Genomic DNA, 24,276 nt, shown 5'->3' on the forward strand with positions numbered 1-24,276 from the left:
TTAAAGGGTTGTGATGTAAATGAACTCTGGCTGTGAAGGCTTAAATTTTTTGAAGCAATTTGTTTTGTCTGTTCATATTTTTTTAAATAATGGAAACATGTTATCAGAAAGATGACATGGAGAGAAATGGCTTATAACTAATACTTAGGAGTGTTTGGAAAGCATTTGCAAAGAAAAGAAGTTTTTTTCTTAACATTTTATTGTTTTGATTTTTATTTAGTCTTATTTGTGTTTTGATTTTTATTTAGTCTTATTTGAGTGTAAGGAATTTATACGTTTTGTTTTGTGTTAAGTTTGTGGTTTTGTTAGATTGGTCGCTGATCGGATATGTATTTTTATTTGTAGTTTCTATTTATTTGCATAAGATTACGGGTGTTGTTATGATTAAAACTTGAAAGGTACTTCGATACACTAGTATTTTTGTTTTTGGCTTACTAATGTAGGTGAACCTTTAATGTGAGTGGACCTTCAACATTGTATAAAGGTTGAAACACTTTTGAAGTATTCCATTTTGTTTTATTAATTTATTATTTAGAAAAAAAAAAACACAGGTAGTATAGCTAGCTCAATCAAGTGTGTGGAAAGATTGATGATTAATAATACATTACATGACATATATTGGCCGGCCACCCTCAGAGTGTGGGCTGTGGCTGAGGATGTTCAGCACTGCTAGCTTCTGCCATGATTCTCCAACTACAGAATCTGCCCTTTAAAAAATTAAAATTGGTACATGTAAGTTTTTGCACTATCAGTCAGCAACGTTAAAGAATCTTGCAAGTTGTTGTGATGAGTTGTGACCTCCCCCTCCAAAAGAATAAATAAATAAAGATGGAGAGTCAGAATCTCCAAGTTTATAGTCTATGTATCGTACGGTATTTAATATTGTGAAATAACAGTGACACTCCTCTTTGCTTTTATTTTTTTTTATAGTTACTTTGCTAACTCACTTGTCCATTTTGCTTATTTATACAGTGTTCATGTAAAGAGATCCTAAGCAAAGAAATTAGTTAAGGTTTGTACCTTTGAGCAGAAGCAAGAAGCAACATCAATGGCAATCAGCCACAGTAGTTTGGCATTTGCCTTCGGCATGCTAGGTATAAACTATATTCATCAATGCATGCATCATCCCTCCTCATCTATATGCCTGTCTAATCTCCATCATTAACATGTTTCCTTTCATTTTTAGAATTATACTATTTGATGATTAATAAACTGTTTGTGTTTATGATGCACAGGTAACGTCATTTCGTTCTTGGTATTCTTGGCTCCAATGTAAGTATATATATGCATGAACCCTTGCCACTTCATTATCAATGAAACTCGAAAGCAAAAAGGAAAGGATTTGGATTCGATTTTAGTTAATGAATGTACATTTATGTGAAATATTGCAGAACAACATTTTATAGAATATTGAAGAAGAAATCAACGGAGGGGTTTCAGTCACTGCCTTACCTGGTGGCATTGTTCAGTTGCATGCTTTGGTTATACTATGCCTTACTAAAAAAAGACGCTGTTCTTCTCTTGACCATTAACTCATTTGGATGTGTCATAGAGATCATCTACATCATCTTGTACATCACCTATGCCACCAGGGATGTTAGGGTACGATCCATCTATATAAAATCATTTCATCAAAATTTTCGTTCATTTAACATTCAGCACATATTTATGAATGTTTCCTTTCTGGGATTTGTAATTTATAAGTGTTCATCGTGCAGAACTTAACTTTAAAGCTATTTTTTGCAATGAATGTGGGGTGCTTCGTTCTGATCCTCTTAGTCACACATTTTGCTGTGCATGGTTCCCTCCGTGTCCAACTCCTCGGATGGATTTGTGTTTCCCTTTCGATTAGCGTCTTTGCAGCACCACTAAGCATTGTGGTATGTAAATCCCTATTCATTAATTGTACTAATAAATTTGATGCATGCATGCATGCGTATTAATTGGTTCATCATTTGTTACAAAGGCACAAGTGGTTCGGACAAAGAGTGTTGAGTTCATGCCTTTCAATCTGTCATTCACCCTCACATTGAGTGCCATAATGTGGTTTGGTTATGGTCTTTTTCTCAGGGACATATGCATTGCTGTAAGTGTTGTTCTACTAATACAACCAATTAAAGTATTTTATTACTTAAGTCATGCATAATAATGAGAACTATTTGTTGTGGTGTTTGTAGCTTCCAAATGTACTTGGTTTTGCACTGGGATTAATTCAGATGCTGCTTTATGCCATTTACCGGAATGGCAATAAGAAGGTTGATAAAATGGAAAAGAAGGCACAGCTACAGCAACTGAAAAGCATTGTTATAGCAGAAAGTGGTGAGGTGTTTGATGTGGAGGAAAAGCAGGAAGGAGAGAAGAAGGAAGAGAATATGAAGGAGAAGGAGAAAAGTGATGAACATAACGATTGCACAGTCTAATTACATGCATAAAATAAAATTGGTTGGCACCACCATGGCCATCACCCTAACTACTTTAAATCTACCTCTTCCCTTAAGTTGTATTGTAGCTCTCTAATTTTATACCTTTTTTAGTTTAAGCTAACCATTGCCATTTCTCACTATAAATCTATTTCTCCATCAATCATGTTCCACTTTATCTTTCCTATAACAATGTGGTAATTCACCAAACCAAAGCTAACTATGAACTACTTGTAGTCTTAAATGTTGATTAAGCATTTTTCCTAAAAAAAACCATTTATTTTAAATCATATACTTAATACCTAATTCAATTTTATAAACCAATTTGTAAAACTAAATTTGTCCTCGTTTATAAAGAATACATTGGTAAAGAATGAAATATTATAATCTTTAATCTGTTCGAAATTTTCCACCAAAATCATATAGGATTCTTGAGATTATAATTTAAACAAGTACACTTAAAATTAAATTATACAAAATTAAAAAAAGGGAAAGATAAGATATAGGAGAGGCAAAAATATACATACATTTACATTTGTATAAAAACTTTCTACAACTACAAACTAGAAAAGGGAGATGGTAAGTTTACACGGATTCATAACTGTTTATTATATTCTTAACATTTTGTAATATGCTTTACTTACTTTCTCTTTTCTAATACGTTTTTTTTCTAGCTTCCCGAGGAAGTTGTTGCTTTTTTGTGTTTTGTTTTGGTGGTTTTTTTTACACATTAGTTTTTAAACTCTTTTTTATATCAGTTGAACGATTTATGTAATTTTTAACACAATCTCAATATATATCCTAATCAATGAAGTAAAGTGTAATTTTATTCTCATACATTATTTAATGAGTTAAAAAATGATAATATTTTAAAATCATAGACACATTTTTTAATCAAATATAATTATATTTTTTAACCTATAGAAAAGATGATTAATCACAAAATAATAAGATAAACCACTGATAACTATTGTATGTAAGATTATCTTAGACCTAGGTCCAATACACACTTAATTGCATTGTTAAGTCATAATCACATTTTACATGTAATTAATATTTGGGATGATCCCATAATATGTTATCCCACGACGCACGAGCTTCTATCTATCACTCTCGACGTAAGGGGGTGTGATGAAGATCCCACATCGATTAGAGATAAGAACATTTCATTGTATATAAGTGAGTGCAAACCTCAATCTCATTGAACCGGTTTTATGGAGTTGAGTTAGGTTTAAAGTCATTTTTTAACAAAATTAAATAAGTGTTTGAGAGTATTATCTTTAATATTAAGAAGAATATATATTCCAAAAAAACACATTTGTAAATTAAGTTCCACCATTGCATTTCTCTTATATTACGAAAACAAATGTGTTTCCATATTGTTATAAATGTTTTAATTTGTAGTAGAGTTTCAATGTTGAAAAAAATGTTACAAGTTAGTTTTCGAATAACCTTGAATATACACTGACATATAAGGTGTCAAAAGTAGTTAGTTTCATATGTTTTCGTTCATTAGTCTTTTTAAATGAAAAACTATCCCCACCTAATACTTTATTTAGTACGAAAGAACGTTTTGTTCATTCTTTCTGAATAAAATATTTAACAGTAACTGTTTATTTCTTTTGACTCAACATTAGCAGTTTTGTTTGAAAATCAATTTACTTAAGAAACTATATACAATTTATTTTATTCATATAATTATTTCTGTATTATTTTATGGGTGGAAAAATATAGGGTTAATTTGTTGAGTATATATTGCCATATGTTTTTCATTAGTTGACAACAATAAAAGATTATGCGGTGAAAAGAAAAGAAAATAAAAGAAAAGAAAAGAAAATAGTGTGTGTGGCAGTGCAGCACAGCAAAGCATATGTCTGCAACTGTCCATAGTAACTGTTTCTGCTTTTCATACAAATTTCATTTCTCACTCTCAATCACACCTTTTACGCTTTTCCTTAGCTTCCTCACTCACTCACTCACTCTCTGTGCTAGGGTTTCGTTTCATCTTCCATTCCCATTCAGAATCCGAATCTCAGCTTCCTTTCTCTCTCGCTCGGTACTTTTCTCTTCTCTCACGCCCCTTTATGCTTCTGCATCTTTACTCATCATCGCCATTTTATTCTGTTTTCTGCACAGTGTCGTCGGAATGTCCTCCTCCAGAGGAGGCGCGGGGCCTTCCTCCGAGGCGCCGCTACCAGGCGGATCATTCGGACGCAGACTGCCGGAAAATTGGGAGAGTCGGTCATTGACAGTGAGGTCGTGCCTTCCTCTCTCGTCGAAATTGCACCAATTCTTCGTGTCGCTAACGAAGTTTAGAAGACTCATCCCAGGGTTGCTTATCTCTGTATGTTTCTTTCTTTCATCATCTCTTCCTTCTATTTTTGTTCCAATTTGATGTTCTTCTTGCATTGCAGGCCGCTTTTACGCTTTTGAGAAAGCTCACAGGCTGGATCCCAACTCAAGCGCCCGTGGTGTTCGCCGATTCAAATCCGCACTTCTTCAACGCCTTGAAAGAGTACCTAACCATTCTCCTACTTCATTTCTTTCTGCCTCTGCTGCATACACTTTTTCGCACTTGATCTCCTCCAATATATCTTCCGCCCTACTTCGCTGTTAAATATTTTTGGAAATCTGAAGAAATGTATCTCGTACACATGCACTGTGCTTGTGTGTGTCATTTGCCGTTGTCGTTAATAAAGTATGGAAATAATCTATAAACTATGGAAATTCTTTAATTCAGAGTGGAAATCGGTATCATGTTTATCAGCACGACTTGAAAGTTCTGTTCTGTTTTGACTCTGCCATGCTTAGACTGGGGTGTTTTACTCTTTATATATGTTTAGGATGTAACGCTTTCTATCCGTTTGAAAGATGACAGCAGTACAAATCCAAACTGCTAAAGTATCCAGAACGAATTATGTATCAGTAGAACGAGTTGTTGCCTCTTATGAAATTTTATGATCCTGTGTGTTAGTTTAAATTATTTCATGCTGAGTTTCTCTATGTTTTATTTTGGTCAATTTGTTTCATAATTGTTAGGAAAATGACCCAACTCTGAAAGGAAGGGTCAAGAAAAGCGATGCTCGTGAGATGCAGAGTTTTTATAAGCGTTACTACAGAAAATATATCCAAGCTTTACAAAATGCTGCCGATAAAGCTGACCGGTAGATTCTCTAGATAATTTTCTATTGATATGTTATCCTACTATTGAGTGACTAATAGTTTGTCTCTTTCAGTGCGCAGCTCACCAAGGCATGTAACAGCTAATTTTTTTGAGGTTTTGAAGGCTGTTAACATGACACAGTCTATGATCGTGAGGTTAACAAACATATTCTGCTGACTTGTGTTTTCTTTCTGGTCACTCTCTGACATTGTGTTTATGTATCATAATAGCGTAACTGGTTGGTTTGGTCTCTATTCTGTTCACAATCGCATCTTGCATCATAATCTTTAGAGGTCACTATTTTGTATAGTATTTTGGGGATTGTCTGCCTTGTGCTGTTGTCTAAGATAACTTGCCGCGTATTTCTTTTTTCAAGATAGTTAGTTTAAATTATAGTGAGCTGAGCCCAATTGGAATGACATTCTGTAAACCATAGTCAGCTAAAATTAAAATGATAATGATCAACAGCACTACTAGTTTGGTTTTCACTGCATTAAATTGTCAAGGTTGCATATCCGGGTTTAATCTCTGTTGTTACGTCAAGTAATCTTAAATTAATAATTTTAAGTTGTATGGAGTCCATAAACAAGTTTGTTGAGTTACATTGTGTTATGTTTTGGCTATATAATTGGGATCTGTATTCTTCGATCCTGGTTGGGAATAGTCATTTTTAGATTTATATATCCATATGATGAAAAAGATAGTTTGTTAATCATTATTGATTGTTCTCTGCCATGTCATACTGATGTTTTGAATTCTTTCTCATTGATATGTACAAAATATTCAAATATCCTTTCCAAATGGCTTCATAATTCTTACCGATTTACACTTTTCTACATTCTCTGATTTGCTTTATTTCTTCTCTAAGAAAACTAGATTAAATTTGAGAAGGATAGTTATTGTAAGAAAAAGAAACACAAAGTGAACTTGTGAGAACTATTGGTGATGGGATTCAACCATTGACTGTGATGGTGTTTGAGATGAGTATTTAATTATGTGCATTTATATGGATTTAGGGTTTAGTCATTTATATCGGCAAGAGATATTTGGATATTTCGTACTACTGCTTCCACTGACCTGCTCAGCACAAACACCCTAAAATGGAGGCTTTTTAAAAATCTTTAAAACCAAACCGTCACTCCTTAAGTCATCCTTTTGTCCCTCATCAACTAAATTAAGAGTAGCAGATTATTCATTACTCGGATCCAATTTAGAACTGTAAACTAAATGCATTCTTGTTAATGTAATTGATCCCAATTTCGCTGCCATGTTTCACACTGAAGGACCCCAAATTTGGGGATCTTGTTGGCTTTTGCCCTAAAACCCCAGAAGATCCCTGACTAACATTTCTCTGCCAGGTGGAACCACTTTTCAGCAAAGAATGAGCCATGTTTTTCATGGCACAAACAAACACAGGGCCAACATACTATAACAGGTAACACTAAACTATATAGTACTTACACGATAGAGATACATATAATTTTAAATTATGAATTATATAAATTAAAAATAAAGATTTATTTAAATATGTTTAAAAAAATATATTTTTCATAATTTTATAATTTTAAACATGAATATTTGTTTCTTATTTTTTATAATTATAATAAAAAACTATACAATAAATTTAAATTTTTAGAAAATTAATATTTTTCTTTTAAATTAGGCCAGAATTTATATAATAAATTTAAGTTTTTAAAATTAAAATTGTGCTTGAATTTTTAAAAAGTTAATATATTTTTTTTCAAATTATGCTAGAATTGAACACTTAATCAATGTATTTCTCCTTATTCAAAATTGAATTGAACACTTAATATATGTTATACAAGTCGAAGCTCATATATGGTAAAACTGTATCGTGATAATGTATTTTAATCAATAAATTATGTTAAAATAAACTGGTAAGAGAATTAATTTATATAATAAATTTAAGTTTTTAGAATTAAAATTGTGCTTGAATTTTTAGAAAATTAATATATTTTTTTAAAAAAAAAATATGCTAGAATTGAACACTTAATTGATTTCTCCTTTTTATAAAATTGTACTTAATCGATGTATTTCTCCTACTGTATTAAAGTTGTCCAAAATTCAAAATTGAACCCCTAATTGATATATGTGATACAAGTCGAAGCCTCGTATATGGTAAAACTGTATCGTGATAATGTATTTTAATCAATAAATTATGCTAAAATAAACTGGTAAGAGTACATTCACAAATTAATTCAGCAAGACAATGACTCATTCTTCTCGAGTAGCAGGATCCATTCCAGTAGAAGGGCTATCGGCAAAATATTCTTGATGCCTCAAATTTACGCCATACTGTTAATAAAAGATAATGAGTGAATTCGATGTAAAAGAATATAAACATAGCGAAATTAGCCAAAACGAACGCTATATTATCTTCTAACCATAGGTTTCAATAAAACACTTAATATTTTGACCTAAGAAGAAGCTTAAAAACATTTATTAAAACTGATGAATTATTAGTTGCAGTTTGTGATTACCTTTTTTCACAAATAATACTATTTTCAGTTTTATTTCCCCATCCAACCCCGTTTTTTTTTCATATTTTTTATTTAAAAATATAATTTATACATTTTTTTATTAGACATATTAATAAATTTATTCACTTAATTTTTTATTATTACATACCATCAATAAATAACTTAAACTTTATTTATAATTTTTAAACCATTAAGTTAATTTTTTTTATAAAATATCCAAAAAACCTCTTTAACTTTTAATATTTTATATCATTTTAACAAACAAAAAATACTAACATTTAATTTGGTACCAACATTATAATTTATTATAATTTTTTCATCCGAATTTTATTATAAAAATACATTTACAAATGTATTATAATTTCTTCTCAATTCAAATTTTCTATAAAAATACAAAAAAAGCAAAATAATGTTACAATTTTACATTTATTTTATCTAAAATATTTTATTTCATTCTTCTTTGTATTGATATTTCTTCATAAATTTTTATATATTTAATTTTCAAATTTCAAATATTTTTCTATTTCAATTTGGTAAATATTTTAAAATGGAAATAGTGTTATCTAAGGAAAAAAAGTAAAAGTAGTGTTATTTGAGAAAATAGTTCATCATGACATTGTCCGAGACTGACTGCCCCACAAAAAATAAAGAAAATGATGAAACTAGACGAGCTGGTCAGACAGAGCGGGAAGCATGGAATTAAAAACCATTGAACGGATTGAGTTGAGATAAGAAAATGAAAGTAGTGAAAGCTGTAATAGGCAATGACCATACAATGAGGAGAAATAACAAACTATTCTTACCTCACGCAATGCTTTTGATAGGTCTTCCATCGTCAAAACTAAACGTTTATCCTGTTATAAATGATGAAATGTAAGCATACACATACACATACACATAATGAATTGTATAGAGAAAACCAGTTATTAGCTGTCAAAACCTTTTGCTGCTTGTCCCTTTTGTCTTTTGGAATTGTTGCTTGTCTTGCTTTGCAGTGCCTACAGTTAACATCTACTCAACTCACCACCCAGTATACACATATAAAAGAAAGAATGACTAATAACCATTGACTTAAAATTAGCCAAAAACGAAGTAGTAATGCACTCGTGGATGAAAAAAGGGAGAAATTTGTGGGATTCTATATTGCTAAAACTAAGAAAATCAATAACACGGACAAAAAAGGTATTAAAAAAAACTTGGCCAGTTATATCCTATGAAGACATTGCACTAATGGTTTAAAATATAGGACACTAGGACTCTGCATACATATGTGAGTAGAGAGTAACACGAAAGCAACACGATAAAGGATCTAAGTTGATAAGTAATATTTTTATATCATCTATTCAACTTTGCTTATGATGATGAGTCTAAAAAAGAATATACGTTATTAAAGAATTCCATTCAAAATGCGTGTGTATATGCATATGCATTTCCTATATAATACCTCAGACACACTCATTAAAGAAACAGGTGCTCAGACACTCCTCAACTCCTCTCACATGTATGGACTAACTTTTGCAAAAAGTTAAATACTTTTAGGAGACCAAAAATCAACTTCAACAAAGAATATGTCTAAATTTAACAAACACGTGAATAGGTAGTTGTGATGCCGTAATTCAAGGTTAAAAATAAATAAATAAATAAAATAAAAGCTAGAGGGTAAAGATTCAACCAAAAAAACAAGTAAAATGAACATACTGAAGTGCATCTCCTGCAACTTCAGCAACAAACTTTTGAGTGGCAACAGCTACCAATCGAGTCCTGAAAAAATGATGAGTGTTTCCAGTCAAGCTCACAGTATATGAACAAGAAATGCAAGGGTTGAATGGATTAAAAATAAATACAAGATGTTTCAATAACTGCCACAAAAGGCAAGAGAAACCCAACAGAAACCATGGTAATCAATAACGCGTTTCCTCACAAAAAACAAAAAACTTTGCCTAAATCGAAATCCATTAACCCTTATTTAGTGGGATAGAAAAGAAAGAAAAATTGAGAGTGAATGGAGATAAGAGGAACCCACAATCGAACATCAGGACACTGAAAACCGCTCTTGCCCAAATAATGCTCCACCAATTCATCAGGTATCTAAACAAAAAAGGGACAGTGATTAAATTGTGAAAATGGGAATTTGGAAGAACAGAGATAAAAGAAAGTTACAGTGGGAGTGTAATCCATTAAGGAAGCGAGGAAATCAGAGAGAGCAGCGTCATCGTCGCCTCTTCCTTCACTCGATTGCGGGTTTTGATTCATCCTTCTTTCTTAGCGATTACTAAAAAAACTTCATAATTCATAATAACCAACGTTATTGAGTTCAATAAATTAACACTTATACATCAAGGAAACACAAAATGAAGCGCTTCCCAATTCAAATACTCTCAAGTCAGATACGATTATATTCAGGTTATCAGTTTAATGAATTTGAATACATGCATATTGTTTAAAAGAGAATGTTGATGAGGCCATGAAAATATTTGAGGAAATGTGTTCTACTTCTAAGGTTCCCCTGAACACTGTGATTTACAGCATCTTAATAGATGCTCTGTGCAAGAATAGCAACGTAGAAAGAGCTGTTTCTTTGATGGATGACATGAAAATAAAGGGAGTTCGACCTAATACAACAACTTATAATGCTATTTTCAAGGGAGTTTGGGATAAGAAAATGTTGCAAAAAGAATTTGAACTTGTGGACAGAATGATTGAAGACGCATGCAGTTCTGATTATATAACCATGGAGATTCTTACTGAATGGTTTAATGCGGTTGGTGAAATAGAAAAACTGAAATGTTTTGTTGAATTGAAGGGTACCCGGTCTCCTCTTCTACGTTATTGTCAACTTCAAATTGTTTGTAGTATAGTATGCTTAAGTTAATGCAAGGGTTTTAGCTGTCAATGCTTTACAAGATTTTATATTCTTTGAGCTCAATTTTTAAACACCACGAAGCTGATAAGGTTTATGACAATCTTAATTTTTTTAAACCCCATATTTGAAGCTTTGACTTGACACCTATAATTTAATTCACGGACCTGCTAAAGATATGAAGGTTTGGTATACAAGCACAAACTTATCAGCCTCAAGACCAAAGGTTAAGGTCAAAGCCTCCATGAAGGGATGACAACAGAACTTATGTCAAACTGGCAATTTGTAGTCGGTGGTGTTGTAGTTCTTCTACTGCTGGGGCTGCTTTTCATGAGGTGGATAGGATTGTTAGGAGGCAAAGATCCAGTGTATAAAGGCATGGAATATGCCACATAGTTCTTCCAATTCTCTTACTTGGAAGCTAATACTGATATATGAGTACATGGAAAATAATTGTCTATCACAGACTCTTTTTGGTAAGGTTCATGATGAATAAGGTTTAGCCATACTTGTCTTTTGAAACAAACATTTGACATGTGCAACTAATTGATTGACCTTCTACTAATCGCATGCATGCAGGGAGTAATCCAGAGAGCAAAATAAAACTAGACAGGCCAACAAGGAAGAAATTTTGTCTTGGTATAGCTAAAGCTTTTGGCTTATCTTCATGAAGCGTCAATAATAAAAATCATACAAGGGATATAAAAGGCAATGTACCTTAACAATCACAGACTCACAGTGAGAAAGTTGGAGAGCTATAGGCAATGTGTACTAATGTATCTCCTACACATAGACCTACAATGTCCCATATGAGGATTTCTAGCATAACAGTTTCTAACAAAATCTTTTTTAATCCACTATTTACTGCTTAAAATGTCTTAAAAACTACAAATCATGTGAAACTCATCAAATAAGATCCAGAGACCCACAGAAAATCACGTTTTCTAATAAATTAGTTAGTGATAAAAAGTGTCAAGAAAGCATGTTAAAGAGTATATTATATTACCAATATTTCTTTTGACCTATTGTTAAAATGTTTTGAATAAAATATCTAAACAAACAGATTATTTGCACCACTCTTGCATTAGCCACCATAGTCCAAATGAAATATTAAGGAGAAAAAAAAACAGATAAAATTTCAGTAGATTTTATTTATATAGTGCACCCAACAATTGGGTGAGGGGTTCATAAAATTCGAACTGTTTCACAAAAAACTCTGTTTACTTCTTTAACATAAATATTTTTGCCAATCAGTTAATATTAATGCATCTACGAGATAGGTAACTATGCTTATCTATTTATTATTCCCTTGAAACAATAACAAATAATTTAAAAGTACAAGTACTGAAACGTGACATCCGCATAAAGGCTCAACAAATCACCCCAGCATCATTAACAAACACATGATGAAGCCTAAACCCAGTCCTCCTTATACAATGACTCAGTTTTCCTTTTCTAACTAAACACATTATCAGTCCTACTGTTAATTTTTTTTATCCAGTTTTGTCTTAGAATCAAATCACTCGCAATTAGTTAAACATAAACAGTGATATCATGGTGGTCTTTCATATCTGAATAAAAATTAAATAATACATTTGCATGCAATTCAACAATACACTACATATCTGAATAAAAAGGAAATAATCACACATTTATTTGTAGCAACAGCCATTGAGGTTTGACATTTCCTAATTCAGAATTACACTATAAAAAAAAAACTCTTAACAGTGAACGATAAAGACCGATCCAAAAGAAAACTCACCTATAAACGATAAACGACACAAGCCTTGTATCCAAAGCACCACAACAACTGTCGAAAATAATGACAATCATGTAGACAATTAGACTGTTAGAAGGAGCCAGAGAGCAAAAACACAACTCATTCCAATTAACATTTGCAGTAGTTATGAAGGCTTTACCTCATGCGTTTCAGCTCCACCGAATTATCTTTACCTCAAGCTCGCACAACAGTTGTGTTCTCATGCTTTCTCAGACCATTGAAATCAGGAACACACTCTTTGGATACCGGTTAGGGTTAGCAACCTTCAAAACCAAAAATGCGTTCTAACCTTCAACCAACACAAAACAAAAAAACAAAGAAATCGAAGTGGAATGATCTTGAAACGTGAATTTGTGCTGCGAACGGAGCTACCAATGCCACAAATGGGGGACCTAGGGTTCAGCTCGCACAAAACTAGCGTTCGGTTTTCACAAATTGGAAAAAGGAGGGAAAGTGACTTTTAACCTTCCAGAATGTTATTAATTTCGCCCTAAATTTTTTTTGCTACATTATAATTAATATATAATACGTAAACTAAAATAAAATGTTAATTTTTATAGGTGGACTAATCTCCACCACCACCTTATAACAAAACTAAAATAAATTTATCATTTTCTATAATACTTTGCATCATCTAAATTCACAAAAAATTAAATAAAATATTTTTTTCCCTTGTCGATTAAGCTTCCACTAAAATTAAATTAATTTTAAAAATTATTTAGTGGCAGCCTAAGTTGCGTTTTTTTTCTCGCAAATTTAATGTCGTATTTTGTGTTTCTTTAATGGACACCAACGAATTATTATTATTTAATTAACTTTTAGGATTATTTGAGTGAATTTTTCGTGTGTTTCACCAATGCTATTTTTTTACTTTTTTCTTATCCATTTTAATTATATAGTTAATATTTTAAAACCTATAATCATAAAAATATATTTATTTTATTTATATATAATAACCAGATGAACTGTGTTTAACTCGGTTTCTGATTTCCTTCCTTGAATAAAATTTTTGGTTTCTATTATATATTTTTGTTATGATATTGGAGAGAGTGGCATATAGCAAAAAATAAAAGATAAAGCATAGAGTGGGTGTAGTATAAGTGATAGGTTTTATCTGATAACGATGACATTGAACTGAAATACTTTATTATAATAATTTAGTTTTTCCTTTTAAAACTGAACTTCAATTCAAGTTTTTCTGAACACCCCTATTTAATACCAGGTGATTGAATGGAATACTTTATTATATATGATTGATCTAATGTTTGTAAGCAACATGTAATCGCATCATGTTGTCTAATTACAACTCTCAACTAGAAGTAGGGAGTGTTATTAAAAAAGTAGTAGAGAAACTTGGATTAAGTTGTTAATTAAAGATGCTGTAACGGTGAATTCCATGACTAGAATGATTACATACACTATTTCACTAAAGAAGTAAGACGTAATTACTAATTAGTTGATAATTATAGTAGATTTTGAGAAGCTTTTTGTCTGAGCATGTTTAATGCAGCAATGTGCCAAACTTAGGGTGTTCCAAACAGAGACCATAGGACTAGTTCTGAAAAACTGTACAGAAAGTACAGCAAATAAATTAGGGAAAACACAGAGCCAAAAGGTTATGTTAGAAAAGATTTTGTAAAGAGGTTCATACATGTTGTAGCTATTGTAAGTATTGGCTACTAGGCAGATTCAGAACAAATTAGAACCTAATCTTTTAGCCTAAATTGGGTGGTCGAGTTACCCCAGGTAAGCTCCCCATTCTTTTCCACATTCCATAGCCTGAAAGCAGAAAATCAACCTAAGTTGTAAAAGACTGAGCTGGGAAACTATGCCTTACTTAGAACCATAAGTGCCCTCCTGCAAACTTTGTTGTCTTTTTTGTCTCAAGTTCTCTCCCCATAGCTTGGCTTCAGCCACAGCACGTTCTCTATCTAGATCTCTGTTTAACATTCTTGCAGTTTCTCGAGGGGAGTCATCTTTCTCGGATCCTTCCAAGTCCCATCTGCGTCCAGATCCCCCAGCTTCATCATTTTTCAGTATTCTTCCACCTTTATCATCTCTGTTCCTTTTATCATCGCCAGACCCCCTATAACCATGCCCAGCATTGTTGGGGTCGTATCCCTGGTTTGCCAGATAAGAGAGGGCTGTCACCACATCTCCAATCAGAGGGCGTGTGGCAGCAGATTCTTGAATGCACATTGATGCCACAGCTAGAGCCTGGTAAAGACCCCGCATGGGAAACCGTCCCTCAAGCCTAGGATCAGCCAACTTTGAAAACTTCCTGCGGTCGTTAAAAAGTGGACGTGCCTGCACAAACATACAACTAAAACCACTATCACCACTCCATTTTTACAAGAGTTTATGCATGCTGAACTAACTACAATGACAAGAGAGAGAATAGAGCAAAACCCATGTGACAAGATTCTGTTCTCCATGGGGCTGGGTGCTGTCAATTGCTTTGCGGCCAGTAATAAGCTCTAAGAAGACAACCCCAAAGCTGTATACATCAGACTTCACTGTCAGCTGTCCAGTCATAGCATACTCGGGAGCACAGTAACCATAAGTTCCCATGACTCGGGTAGAAACGTGTGATTTGTCACCAACAGGACCAAGCTTTGCAAGACCAAAGTCAGAAAGCTTAGGTTGGTATCCTTCATCAAGTAATATGTTAGACGACTTGAAGTCTCTATAAATGACAGGAGGATTTGCCTTGTCATGCAAGTATTCCAATCCTTTTGCTGCACCGGCAGCTATTTTCATTCTAGTGTTCCAATCTAGTGGTTCCTTATCAGGGGGAAGATCTGCACAGAGATCAATAAACAAAGTTAAACATCAACTGTAATTACGACAACTACACATTGCTTAAGGAGGTAGTTTCCGTATAGCATGCAATTTAAAGTATAAGTAATTTTCTATCAATAAATTACATGCTTATGCGCATAAATTATGTAAAATTTGGAATGCATGACATTGTTATAATATTACATGATTCAGTGATTGAATTGAAAAAAATATATATTTGAAAGAAAGTTTGGCAATTGAGCTTGTGTGATTGGATCAAATTTCACAAGGTAAAATAACAGGTCCAATAACTTTTCTTCAAAGCAAATTTAATCAATCCAAGCAATGACGTAAGCAAAATTATCTTGATCATTATGGATATAAAATTTTATAGAATTTTAGATATTTGTAGTGTAATCTAATATTTGATTAGATTGATAAAATTTACTTCCTGATGTAATGTTAATGGAGATGCATTTTACAAAACTTGACCAGGTAGGTATCATTTGATTGTACATACATATATATTAAAATTATTTAACAGTTCATTAATTAAATTTATTTTAACATACACTGTATTTTTCAAATTATAAGTAAATATAGGCCATGAGATTGAATACTTTTAAATGTTCAATTTATTTCAAACCTGATGGTGCATGTGTAAAATCTTTTGCTCTTTAAATAAATAAGAAAACCTCTTATTATTGTGCTTCCATGCGTTTTGGCATCCTAAACTGTATTTTAGGTTTTAAGATACTGTTTTGGGTAAAAAAAGTCTTTGACTTTGATTTCTTTTTTTAAGCTGAAGTGTTTGTTTATGGAATTTTGGATCAAGCTCTGTAAATTCCCATTAAGTTCTGGCATGGCCTGATATGAAAGCCTAGCTTTGAACCTGAAAACATAGCCTGATTATGCTACTTAGTGGAACTACTCACCCATTAAAGAGTTTGTAGTTATCACTCAATTGGTGTTACCATACTAAAACTACATGAACACATCCCGATCATAGCCAATGATTATTTTATTAATGAAGCTACAAAACTGAAGGTATGTTCATGCCATCTTATTGTACAGAATTTTAAAGTTTCTATGCTACTCATCCACAAAACAGTTACGGAAATAGAAATATTGAATGTTATATGAATGAAACATTGAAATAATGATATAAGAAAATCAGGAACTCATACAGTAATCATGTGTTAGAGAGGCAAGGCTTGGAACATAAAAATTAGATGGGCATAACATAACGAGCATGGATGTTCCCATGACAGGGTGTAAAAACCGCATACAAATTTTAATAATGTAATAGATTCACAAAGACACCTAAAAACTCATTGCAAGAGTAAAAATCTTGAGAAAAATTCTATCAATTTGAATAGATATGTAAAAAAACAATTAAACAAACAACATGCATTGTAAGGAAATAGAAGAACTTAGATTATATTGGCCAGGAAGAACAGCTCACTCACGACCTAAGAAATGTCATTCTACAAGAGAAAGTCAAGTGTGTCAAAGAATACAGTGACCACTATCAGAATTTAATGTCATTTAAGAATTTTCTGCACAGCATTATTTATACATTTTTACATCCCAAAAACACGTACAGTAGTTAAATTGTTTTAATCATTTCATTAAAGGATGCAAGTTTCTGTAATATCTGACAATATCGAAAATGCTAAAATTGTAATAATTTTTAATATTTTTCTTGTTTGCATAAGGCTACACAAATACGTCTAGAGTTTCAAATAATGTACAGGGAATTTCTAAAAGAGAATCTCCAATATTTTAATATCTGAGAAACATTAACCTAAAAAAACTTCTATCAAAGAAATAGGAAGAGAGAGCAAAACAACCATACCATGAAGGTGATCTTCCAATGATCCCAAAGCCATAAATTCATAAACAAGGAGGCGTTGTTCCCCATCCGCACAGTATCCAATGAGATTCACAAGGTTAGGGTGATGCAGAAGACTGAGCATGAGAACCTCTACAAGGAATTCCCGATTACCCTGTAGACCATTTTTGTCTAACTGTTTGACTGCAACAATCTGTACAACCAAATGATCAGATGTTAGGACTCACTAATCACTAGAGGTCCCAACCACATAAAAACTCTTTTGATTACTCTGCATTTGAAATTAAGTATTGTCGTCTTTGATTGAAAAGCAGAGTTATAATTTTGGACATAACTTTAGTGGTGTGAAAGGTAAACCATTTCAATTCCTGCAAAAAGAACCTAATGAAATGTGGTCTCCTGCACAGGACTGAAGGGGCAATTATTAGTAAGGCTATATTGGGGAAAAAATAGTCACAAAACGAGGAAAGCGAGAGAGAATCAGAACCAAGGCAGGGGGTGGTAAACGTTAAGATATCTGATCAAGAAGAAACATGAACTCAAATGTATGAACTAATATTACTCCATCATCCTCCAGGCATTCACAAGACAACAGCCAAACACAAACTTGGCAACATAACATAAGTATTTGGCAGAACACAATAACAGATATTTCAGATTTAAAAACAGATGATTCAACCTTTTCAGGATAGCCACGGAATTAAGTTCATCAAAATAATCATAAAAACCATCTCTATTTCCCTATTTTACAAGTAGCCTTCATCCCCTTAGAATACATGGTAGTATATGACGATACAGATCAGTCACCATGGATATCTATCTGTATTGCATCATTGGGAATGATAAAAGCATTATTGTAAAATGATGGACCAAGGAAAACCAAACTCATTGGTCTCGGTGGAAGTGGAATCAAATCAAAGATAGTGTCTTAGATAGGAAATAATTTTGATATTATGACAGTGACAAGAACATTGATTCCAAGAAAGCACAGTGATTGGTGATGATTCACTGTTTCTTCCCCATCGGATAGCAGTGACTGTACCTGACCAGTGGTTTCAAGCCTGCCCTTGTAGACCCTTCCAAAACCACCCTCCCCTACAAAGGAGTCCGGCCTAAAGTTTTTGGTTGCAGTTGCAAGTTCACGGAAAGTAAAAGTTTGAGCAGCGATTTGGCCGGCGGCTCCATGTCCTTCCTTGGTGTTGGGAGGAGCCAATTCCCTTTTGGAACCTCCATTACTTCTGGACCGTAGCTTGTCTGCTCCTGCAATTCCAATTGCAACAGAAAGAATTCATATGAGTTGCGTTGTGGATCCCATAGAATTCACCTAATCACATAGCTAACTAACTGATTTCATGGCTAAGAGAATGAATGAAGAGCGAGTGAATATTGAAAATGAAGAACAAGTTTGAAAGGAGATGAAAAAATAGGAAGTAACTGACCAGAGGGCAATTTGGAAATCTGAGAAGGGAGAGATGGATTGGGATTGAGGTTGGGATTGGGGTTGGGTTGTCGGTGGTGGTGGTGGTGGTGACGGTGGTTGTGATCCTCCTTGGAAGTGGAAGTGGGAGCGAAACAGGAGAAGCAACCCATGAAATCGAATTCCGATGAATGAGTGAGTGAAATTGAGAGTTAAGAATAGAGGTGCAACTGCAACTCAACGCAATCAACTGAAAAGGAATCAAAACACATAGCTACAGTGAGGGTTACTGTTTCTATTATCTATTAATACTATTTTATTTACAGACAAACAGATTGTTGTGAAAGAATTCGGTGAACTCCACCAAACTCCACTTATAATCACACCCAATCACCCTCCACACACTCCATTTCACTCTCTTCTCTTTTAGTTTTCAATACAAAAATGATGGGTTTTCGTATAAAATTCTGTATGTAGTTGTATAAAAATATGGGTTGTTAGTATATGATTAACCTTTTTAATAAAAGTTTTAGTCATAAATGTTTTTGAAGACAAATTTGGAAAAAAAAACTAGTTCCAAAATTTCAAAAATAAAAACAAGTAAATTCTAGGTGTTCTTTTAAATAACCAGTTATTTTGAAAACATTTATTTTAAACTTAATCAAATTTAAACACTAGTGTTACTACAAAGTGGATTTTAAGTCTAAGTCATTTTCAACACATCTTTTCACGTCGAGACTGTCAACTCGTGCGTGAAACTATATATTATGGGTAAAGTCCGATAGTGGTCCAATAGCAGGATAGGCTCGAAATGACTCTGATATCATATTACAAAGTAAACTTTAAATCTAACTCAACTCCATAAAATTGGTTAATGGGGTGAGGTTTGCACTCACTTATATACTATGAAATACTCTAATTTCTAGTTGACGTGAGATGTTAAACAAGTGTGGTATTAGTTAATTATTAGATTGATTGTTAGGGTAGCTCTTATTTTTATTCTTTATTTTTTTAAGTTAATTGTTAAAATGAAGAATTGGATTGGGTGTTTAACCCTACAAAGCTTTTTAGAATCCTCCAAATGAATATTTTTTTTATCTCAGAGTTTGACAAGTGGGTGGAATACAATATCAAACAACTTTGATTAATTTATGACATTTGGTATTAGAATAATCAGGAATGATAGTGTTTTTTTTTTTTCATTTTTGTATATGAATTGTTTGTTATAAAGCCTAAGGATTGATACATGGTTATTACTACTTGCAATATATGATATTAAATTTCTCGTATCATGTCGTCTAGCATGTTAGAGATGGGACCATGAGAAAACTACCAACACAAGTAGGAATCATAAAAATACTTAATCAAGATAGTAGTTTAAATACTTAATTTCAATCACTAATCTAAAAATAAAATAAATAAATAATATATATATATATATATAATGAAAACAAGATCATAAGTATAATCTTCAAAATTTATCATAATTTTATTAATTGTGAATACATTTTCTTTCTGTTCTCTTATAATTGACCATGCATTAAATATTAAAATTATTTTGTTTCACTTTATTACTCTTTTCTTTTCATATTATGGTTTTTATTTTGTAGTTTATTTGTATGAGTTATCTATATTTAATATACTTAGTAATATTTTAACTTTTTCTTCTTCTTAGGAGATGACAAGAATATCAATATTAATGTTCTTTTTATGATTATATCAAAATTTTAATATATAGTAGCAGAAACATCCATATTATATTAGTGACTCTATTATCATAATCGTATCACTTTGTTAAATCTAACTTTTTTTCTTTTTCACATCACTCAATATAGTTTTTACAAATTAGGATAAAATGTGAATATATTCACCAAAGTACTTTGTTGAAACTAATTAATGAAAGTTAAAGAAAAATGGCCACGAAATTTGTCTTTCTTGTAAATCTTTGAAGAGAAGTGGTTATTCCCCTTTATTTTCTTTTCCTATTATTATATTATATGAGAAATGTTAACCACTATCTTCAAGACATTAGTTAAAAAGACGTCTTTTATATGTAAAAATGGGTTCTCCTATGATTTTTTTTCATACATTTTTATATGATTTTTAATGTTATTTTAACTTTTTAACCAGATTCTTATAGAACACTTATTTGGAAGATCTAGTGCTTTTTTTAAGCAGTGAATTCTTTAATTTAATTAAATTTTACTTCAGATTACAAAAAACTGAAATAATGTTAATGTGATTCTTAAAAATAAAAATTCTTTTATATTATTATTTTATTTAGTGAGATATGAAAAATAACATAAGAAATTCAAAGTTGTTGATAGTTTTGGCTCAGAAACATCATCATCTCACTGAATGAATTCAAAATTAAAATTATCCTCTTTATATATTCTTTATTGAGCGAGTCAACTTCTTATTTGATAAAACTTTTCAAGCAGTGACTTTTTTTTTTTTAGAAGTCCTATTAATTACTCTTATTTCTCTATAAAAATATAAAAGTAGTAGTAACCTATTTATCTATAAACACAAGCACTACTACAATATAGTGATTAAAAAAATAAAAAATGATCATATAAAAATAAATAAAAAAGATTAGAAAATATTATAATTTAAGTAAATACCAGACTTATTATTATTATATATACATATTAACTCACCCTAAAATTAAATGTTGTTTATTGACATTAGTTTATCAATACTTTCTCTTACTATATATATTATCTCTGCCTCAGACTTCTAGAGGGGCAATAAGGAAAAAAAAAGTTTAAAAGATTTTTTAAAAGAAAAGGTTATACACGTAGCAAAATCTTATTGAGCTTTTCTTGGTAATAATTTATAAATAATGTGGAGATATTATTAAAAAAAAAACAATTGGCATTGACTTAAAATTGTGACGATTATATTAAATGAAAGTTGCTGGAGAATTAGATATGCATTGGTATAGAGACTTAAAAAAAGTAATCATACATTTAAAAACCATATTTTTTATACAATCATATTATAATTTTTAAAATTATTATTTGAATTTTTTTATATTATTTAATTCTAAGTTTATTCTTCATTATTTATTATTTTTTTATCAGCAAAAAATAAATAAAATAAAATGAGTCACTTCAGATGTCTCAACCCTTATACAAAACTTCAAAAAACAGGTTTTTTAAAACTCTACCAATTAAAGATCCAACAAACATTATATTACAAATCAAGCTAAAATCTCAAATAAAGGTAAAGAAACCCAACAAATACAGTTATATCACCCCACCACACCAGATATGTCACACCCTCAAACAATGACATATATCCAACAACTAAACAAGTTATTTGTCATCAAGCTCTTCATTATTTATTATATATTTATTTATAAATCCATCATAAGTTTATAATTTTTATTAAAAGAATAAGAAAATAAATACGTGAAAAGTGGTTAGATAACATTGATAAAGAATAATATTAGAAAGTTGAATTTAGAATTAAAAAAATGAATGAAAGATTGAAGTGGAGAGTAAAAAATGATGAGAATTGAGAAATTAGATGTTATTGGAAGAACGTTGTTATTAGAATAGTAACATAAATTATAGAAATTGTGGAGTTGACAAATACACAGCAGAGAGAGAAATTGGTATATATATGTGGCTGCTGGTGCCGTCGCCTCTTCATCTCTTCTTCATTTCATTTCTTCTTCATCTCTTCTCTTCTTCATCTCTTCTCTTCTTCATCTCTTTTTCGTCTCTTCTTCATCTCTATCACCTCATGTCTTACTGTGAAAACTTGTTTTAACTCTCTCTATCGCACGCACATGAGCAACACAATGAGACCAAGGAGTAAGACCATGTTTAATCTGGTTTACGACAGGGGTTGACTTCATCTCGTCCCATTTTTTCCTCGTTTTCTGCTATATATTTAGTGTTGTGTTTGAATGAATTCGGAGATGGGTGATGTGGCGAAGAAGAAGGTGGTGAAGGGGCTCATCACGAAAACGTGGGAGCGATGGAAGTGGATAGGAGCAGGCAAAAGCAGCATGATGATGATGAGGAGGAGCAAATCATGGCCTGGTCGGAAAGGAGGGAAGAAAAACAATAGCAGTAACAGTGTTTATGTGGCACCACAAGGTTGTTTCTCCGTCTACGTTGGACCCGAAATGCAGAGGTTCTTCATTAAGACAGAGTACGCTAATCACCCTCTGTTCAAGATGCTTCTGGAAGAAGCAGAATCGGAGTATGGGTACACGAGCCAAGGTCCTTTGGCTCTTCCCTGCAACGTTGACATCTTCTACAAGGTGTTGATGGAAATGGAGTATTCTAAAAAACAAGAAAAAGAAAAAGATGAAGAAGAAGAAGAAAGTCGCTGTTACTGTCTTAAGCGGTCTCCCTCAGCTTATCGTCTTCTTCGCACTTCCTCCACCAAAAGATAAACCTCTTCTTAACTTCCTCACCTCATCAATAATATTGTAATCGATCATCCTTCGACCTTTTCCCTTTCTTTTCTTTCTGCAGATTAAATAAAATTTCTGTATCATCTATGTTTATGGCTCTTTAAGTTCAATATTTAACATATAAAACCGATATCAAAATCGAATATACGTGTAATTTTTAAAATGTTAAAATACGGATACACCGATCTATATATTATATAATTATGAATTATATAAATTGATAATAAAAATTTATGTGTATAAGTATATTTCAATTGTTTTAGTTGAAAGATATTTTTTTTTATTCAAACAATTTGTTCTTTATTTTTATAATTATAATAAAAATTTATATAATAAATTTGAGTTTTTAAAAAATTAATGTATTTTTTTTTAAATTGTATTAGAATCGTGTTAGTAAAAAATTTAACAAATATTTTTGAATTAAACATTTCATCGATATCGATACATGTTTTACGAATGTTGTATAAATGTCGATGTCTTATATGTATATCTAACACAAACATCTTGTTTAAGATACTTGTTCGAACCTTAACACTTTAATATATGTTATGTTCTTTACCTACTTATCTTTCTCATCTTCATTTGGTGATTAACACTTTCACTTTGGTTGGATTCTTAGTTAGAAATCATGCATTCAAACATGTGAAAAAACAAAACTACTTCGATTATCTCTTCTCTACTGCTATGTAGAATTAATAACGAAAAAAATGAGAATAGATTTTTTAGCAGCTTCAAATGAGAAAAGAAAATGTTTAACTATTAGTAAAGGAGTTAACCAATAAACATGTAATGACACCTGCCAAACATATTAGTGTAGAAGAAATAAATTGTTATTTTGTTCTTATAGGTCATGCACATATACACAAGTTCAGGAACAATTTCAGCATTTTTTTAGACTATTACATTGATTTTTCTAAAAAAAGGTTAAATTTTTTTTTTAATATTTTAATATATTTATTTTAAATTACTTTTCTCACGTAAATTTTGACTCCTCAAAATTTTTTTTCAAAATTTTCAATTAGCCTAGACCACAGAACAGTAAATTAGTCATTCATTTCTTAAGA

General features: G+C 31.7%; 4 protein-coding genes and 1 pseudogene across 13 annotated transcripts; 3 read left to right on the top strand and 2 right to left on the bottom strand.

The window, feature by feature from the left end:
• Window positions 1-847: 847 nt before the first annotated feature.
• LOC137823835 (bidirectional sugar transporter N3) lies at window positions 848-2,583 on the top strand. The gene is made up of 6 exons (XM_068629125.2): window positions 848-1,094; window positions 1,236-1,272; window positions 1,392-1,602; window positions 1,719-1,880; window positions 1,967-2,086; window positions 2,178-2,583. Exons 1-6 carry the CDS (start codon window positions 1,049-1,051, stop codon window positions 2,418-2,420), a joined length of 819 nt encoding a protein of 272 aa, XP_068485226.1. The 5' UTR covers window positions 848-1,048; the 3' UTR covers window positions 2,421-2,583.
• A 1,983-nt stretch (window positions 2,584-4,566) lies between these two features.
• LOC137823837 (callose synthase 3-like) lies at window positions 4,567-6,081 on the top strand (annotated as a pseudogene). The gene is made up of 4 exons (XR_011083170.2): window positions 4,567-4,764; window positions 4,835-4,935; window positions 5,460-5,584; window positions 5,657-6,081. The product of XR_011083170.2 is annotated as a callose synthase 3-like (transcript).
• A 1,576-nt stretch (window positions 6,082-7,657) lies between these two features.
• On the bottom strand, window positions 7,658-13,445 carry LOC137823836 (transcription initiation factor TFIID subunit 10-like). 8 transcript variants are annotated; one of them, XM_090293507.1, is made up of 9 exons: window positions 13,097-13,189; window positions 12,864-12,987; window positions 12,707-12,754; window positions 10,245-10,356; window positions 10,108-10,172; window positions 9,783-9,845; window positions 9,025-9,082; window positions 8,888-8,938; window positions 7,658-7,899 (listed from the first exon to the last, which is right to left on the bottom strand). In XM_090293507.1, exons 4-9 carry the CDS (start codon window positions 10,335-10,337, stop codon window positions 7,819-7,821), a joined length of 411 nt encoding a protein of 136 aa, XP_090149633.1. In that variant the 5' UTR covers window positions 10,338-10,356; window positions 12,707-12,754; window positions 12,864-12,987; window positions 13,097-13,189; the 3' UTR covers window positions 7,658-7,818. The 8 variants fall into 8 exon arrangements, 7 of the variants coding, with proteins under 7 accessions (XP_090149633.1, XP_090149632.1, XP_090149630.1 ...); XM_090293506.1 differs by having other exon boundaries at window positions 10,245-10,365; XM_090293504.1 differs by adding an exon at window positions 11,662-11,739 and having other exon boundaries at window positions 10,245-10,365; window positions 12,864-13,156.
• An 838-nt stretch (window positions 13,446-14,283) lies between these two features.
• Window positions 14,284-19,363, bottom strand: LOC137823838 (serine/threonine-protein kinase PBS1). Of its 2 annotated transcripts, none has more exons than XM_068629126.2 (5): window positions 18,800-19,363; window positions 18,403-18,620; window positions 17,364-17,553; window positions 15,134-15,525; window positions 14,284-15,031 (listed from the first exon to the last, which is right to left on the bottom strand). In XM_068629126.2, exons 1-5 carry the CDS (start codon window positions 18,948-18,950, stop codon window positions 14,558-14,560), a joined length of 1,425 nt encoding a protein of 474 aa, XP_068485227.1. In that variant the 5' UTR covers window positions 18,951-19,363; the 3' UTR covers window positions 14,284-14,557. The 2 variants fall into 2 exon arrangements, with proteins under 2 accessions (XP_068485227.1, XP_090149922.1); XM_090293796.1 differs by having other exon boundaries at window positions 14,284-15,047; window positions 18,800-19,223.
• A 3,083-nt stretch (window positions 19,364-22,446) lies between these two features.
• LOC137823436 (SAUR-like auxin-responsive protein family) lies at window positions 22,447-23,302 on the top strand. Its single transcript, XM_068628574.2, has one exon. The coding sequence runs from the start codon at window positions 22,697-22,699 to the stop codon at window positions 23,189-23,191; it is 495 nt and encodes a 164-aa protein (XP_068484675.2). The 5' UTR covers window positions 22,447-22,696; the 3' UTR covers window positions 23,192-23,302.
• Window positions 23,303-24,276: the final 974 nt, after the last annotated feature.

The sequence above is a fragment of the Phaseolus vulgaris genome, chromosome 8, assembly GCF_051622355.1.
Source record: "Phaseolus vulgaris cultivar YP4 chromosome 8, ASM5162235v1, whole genome shotgun sequence".
Lineage (NCBI taxonomy): Eukaryota > Viridiplantae > Streptophyta > Magnoliopsida > Fabales > Fabaceae > Phaseolus > Phaseolus vulgaris.

What these genes read in the sequence shown, in the direction of transcription:
- LOC137823436 (XM_068628574.2), top strand. Translation starts at nt 22,697, where the DNA reads ATGAATTCGGAGATGGGTGATGTGGCGAAGAAGAAGGTGGTGAAGGGG.
- LOC137823835 (XM_068629125.2), top strand. Translation starts at nt 1,049, where the DNA reads ATGGCAATCAGCCACAGTAGTTTGGCATTTGCCTTCGGCATGCTAG. An exon ending in TTGGTATTCTTGGCTCCAAT is followed by an intron (nt 1,273 to 1,391) that starts GTAAGTATATAT and finishes GAAATATTGCAG; the next exon opens with AACAACATTTTATAGAATAT. An exon ending in ATGCCACCAGGGATGTTAGG is followed by an intron (nt 1,603 to 1,718) that starts GTACGATCCATC and finishes TTCATCGTGCAG; the next exon opens with AACTTAACTTTAAAGCTATT.
- LOC137823836 (XM_090293503.1), bottom strand. Translation starts at nt 10,337, where the DNA reads ATGAATCAAAACCCGCAATCGAGTGAAGGAAGAGGCGACGATGACGCT. An exon ending in TAATGGATTACACTCCCACT is followed by an intron (nt 10,173 to 10,244) that starts GTAACTTTCTTT and finishes TTTTTTGTTTAG; the next exon opens with ATACCTGATGAATTGGTGGA. An exon ending in GTTGCAGGAGATGCACTTCA is followed by an intron (nt 9,083 to 9,782) that starts GTATGTTCATTT and finishes TGTTAACTGTAG; the next exon opens with GCACTGCAAAGCAAGACAAG.
- LOC137823838 (XM_068629126.2), bottom strand. Translation starts at nt 18,950, where the DNA reads ATGGGTTGCTTCTCCTGTTTCGCTCCCACTTCCACTTCCAAGGAGGAT. An exon ending in ATTGGAAGATCACCTTCATG is followed by an intron (nt 15,526 to 17,363) that starts GTATGGTTGTTT and finishes ATCTCTGTGCAG; the next exon opens with ATCTTCCCCCTGATAAGGAA. An exon ending in AACAGAATCTTGTCACATGG is followed by an intron (nt 15,032 to 15,133) that starts GTTTTGCTCTAT and finishes ATGTTTGTGCAG; the next exon opens with GCACGTCCACTTTTTAACGA.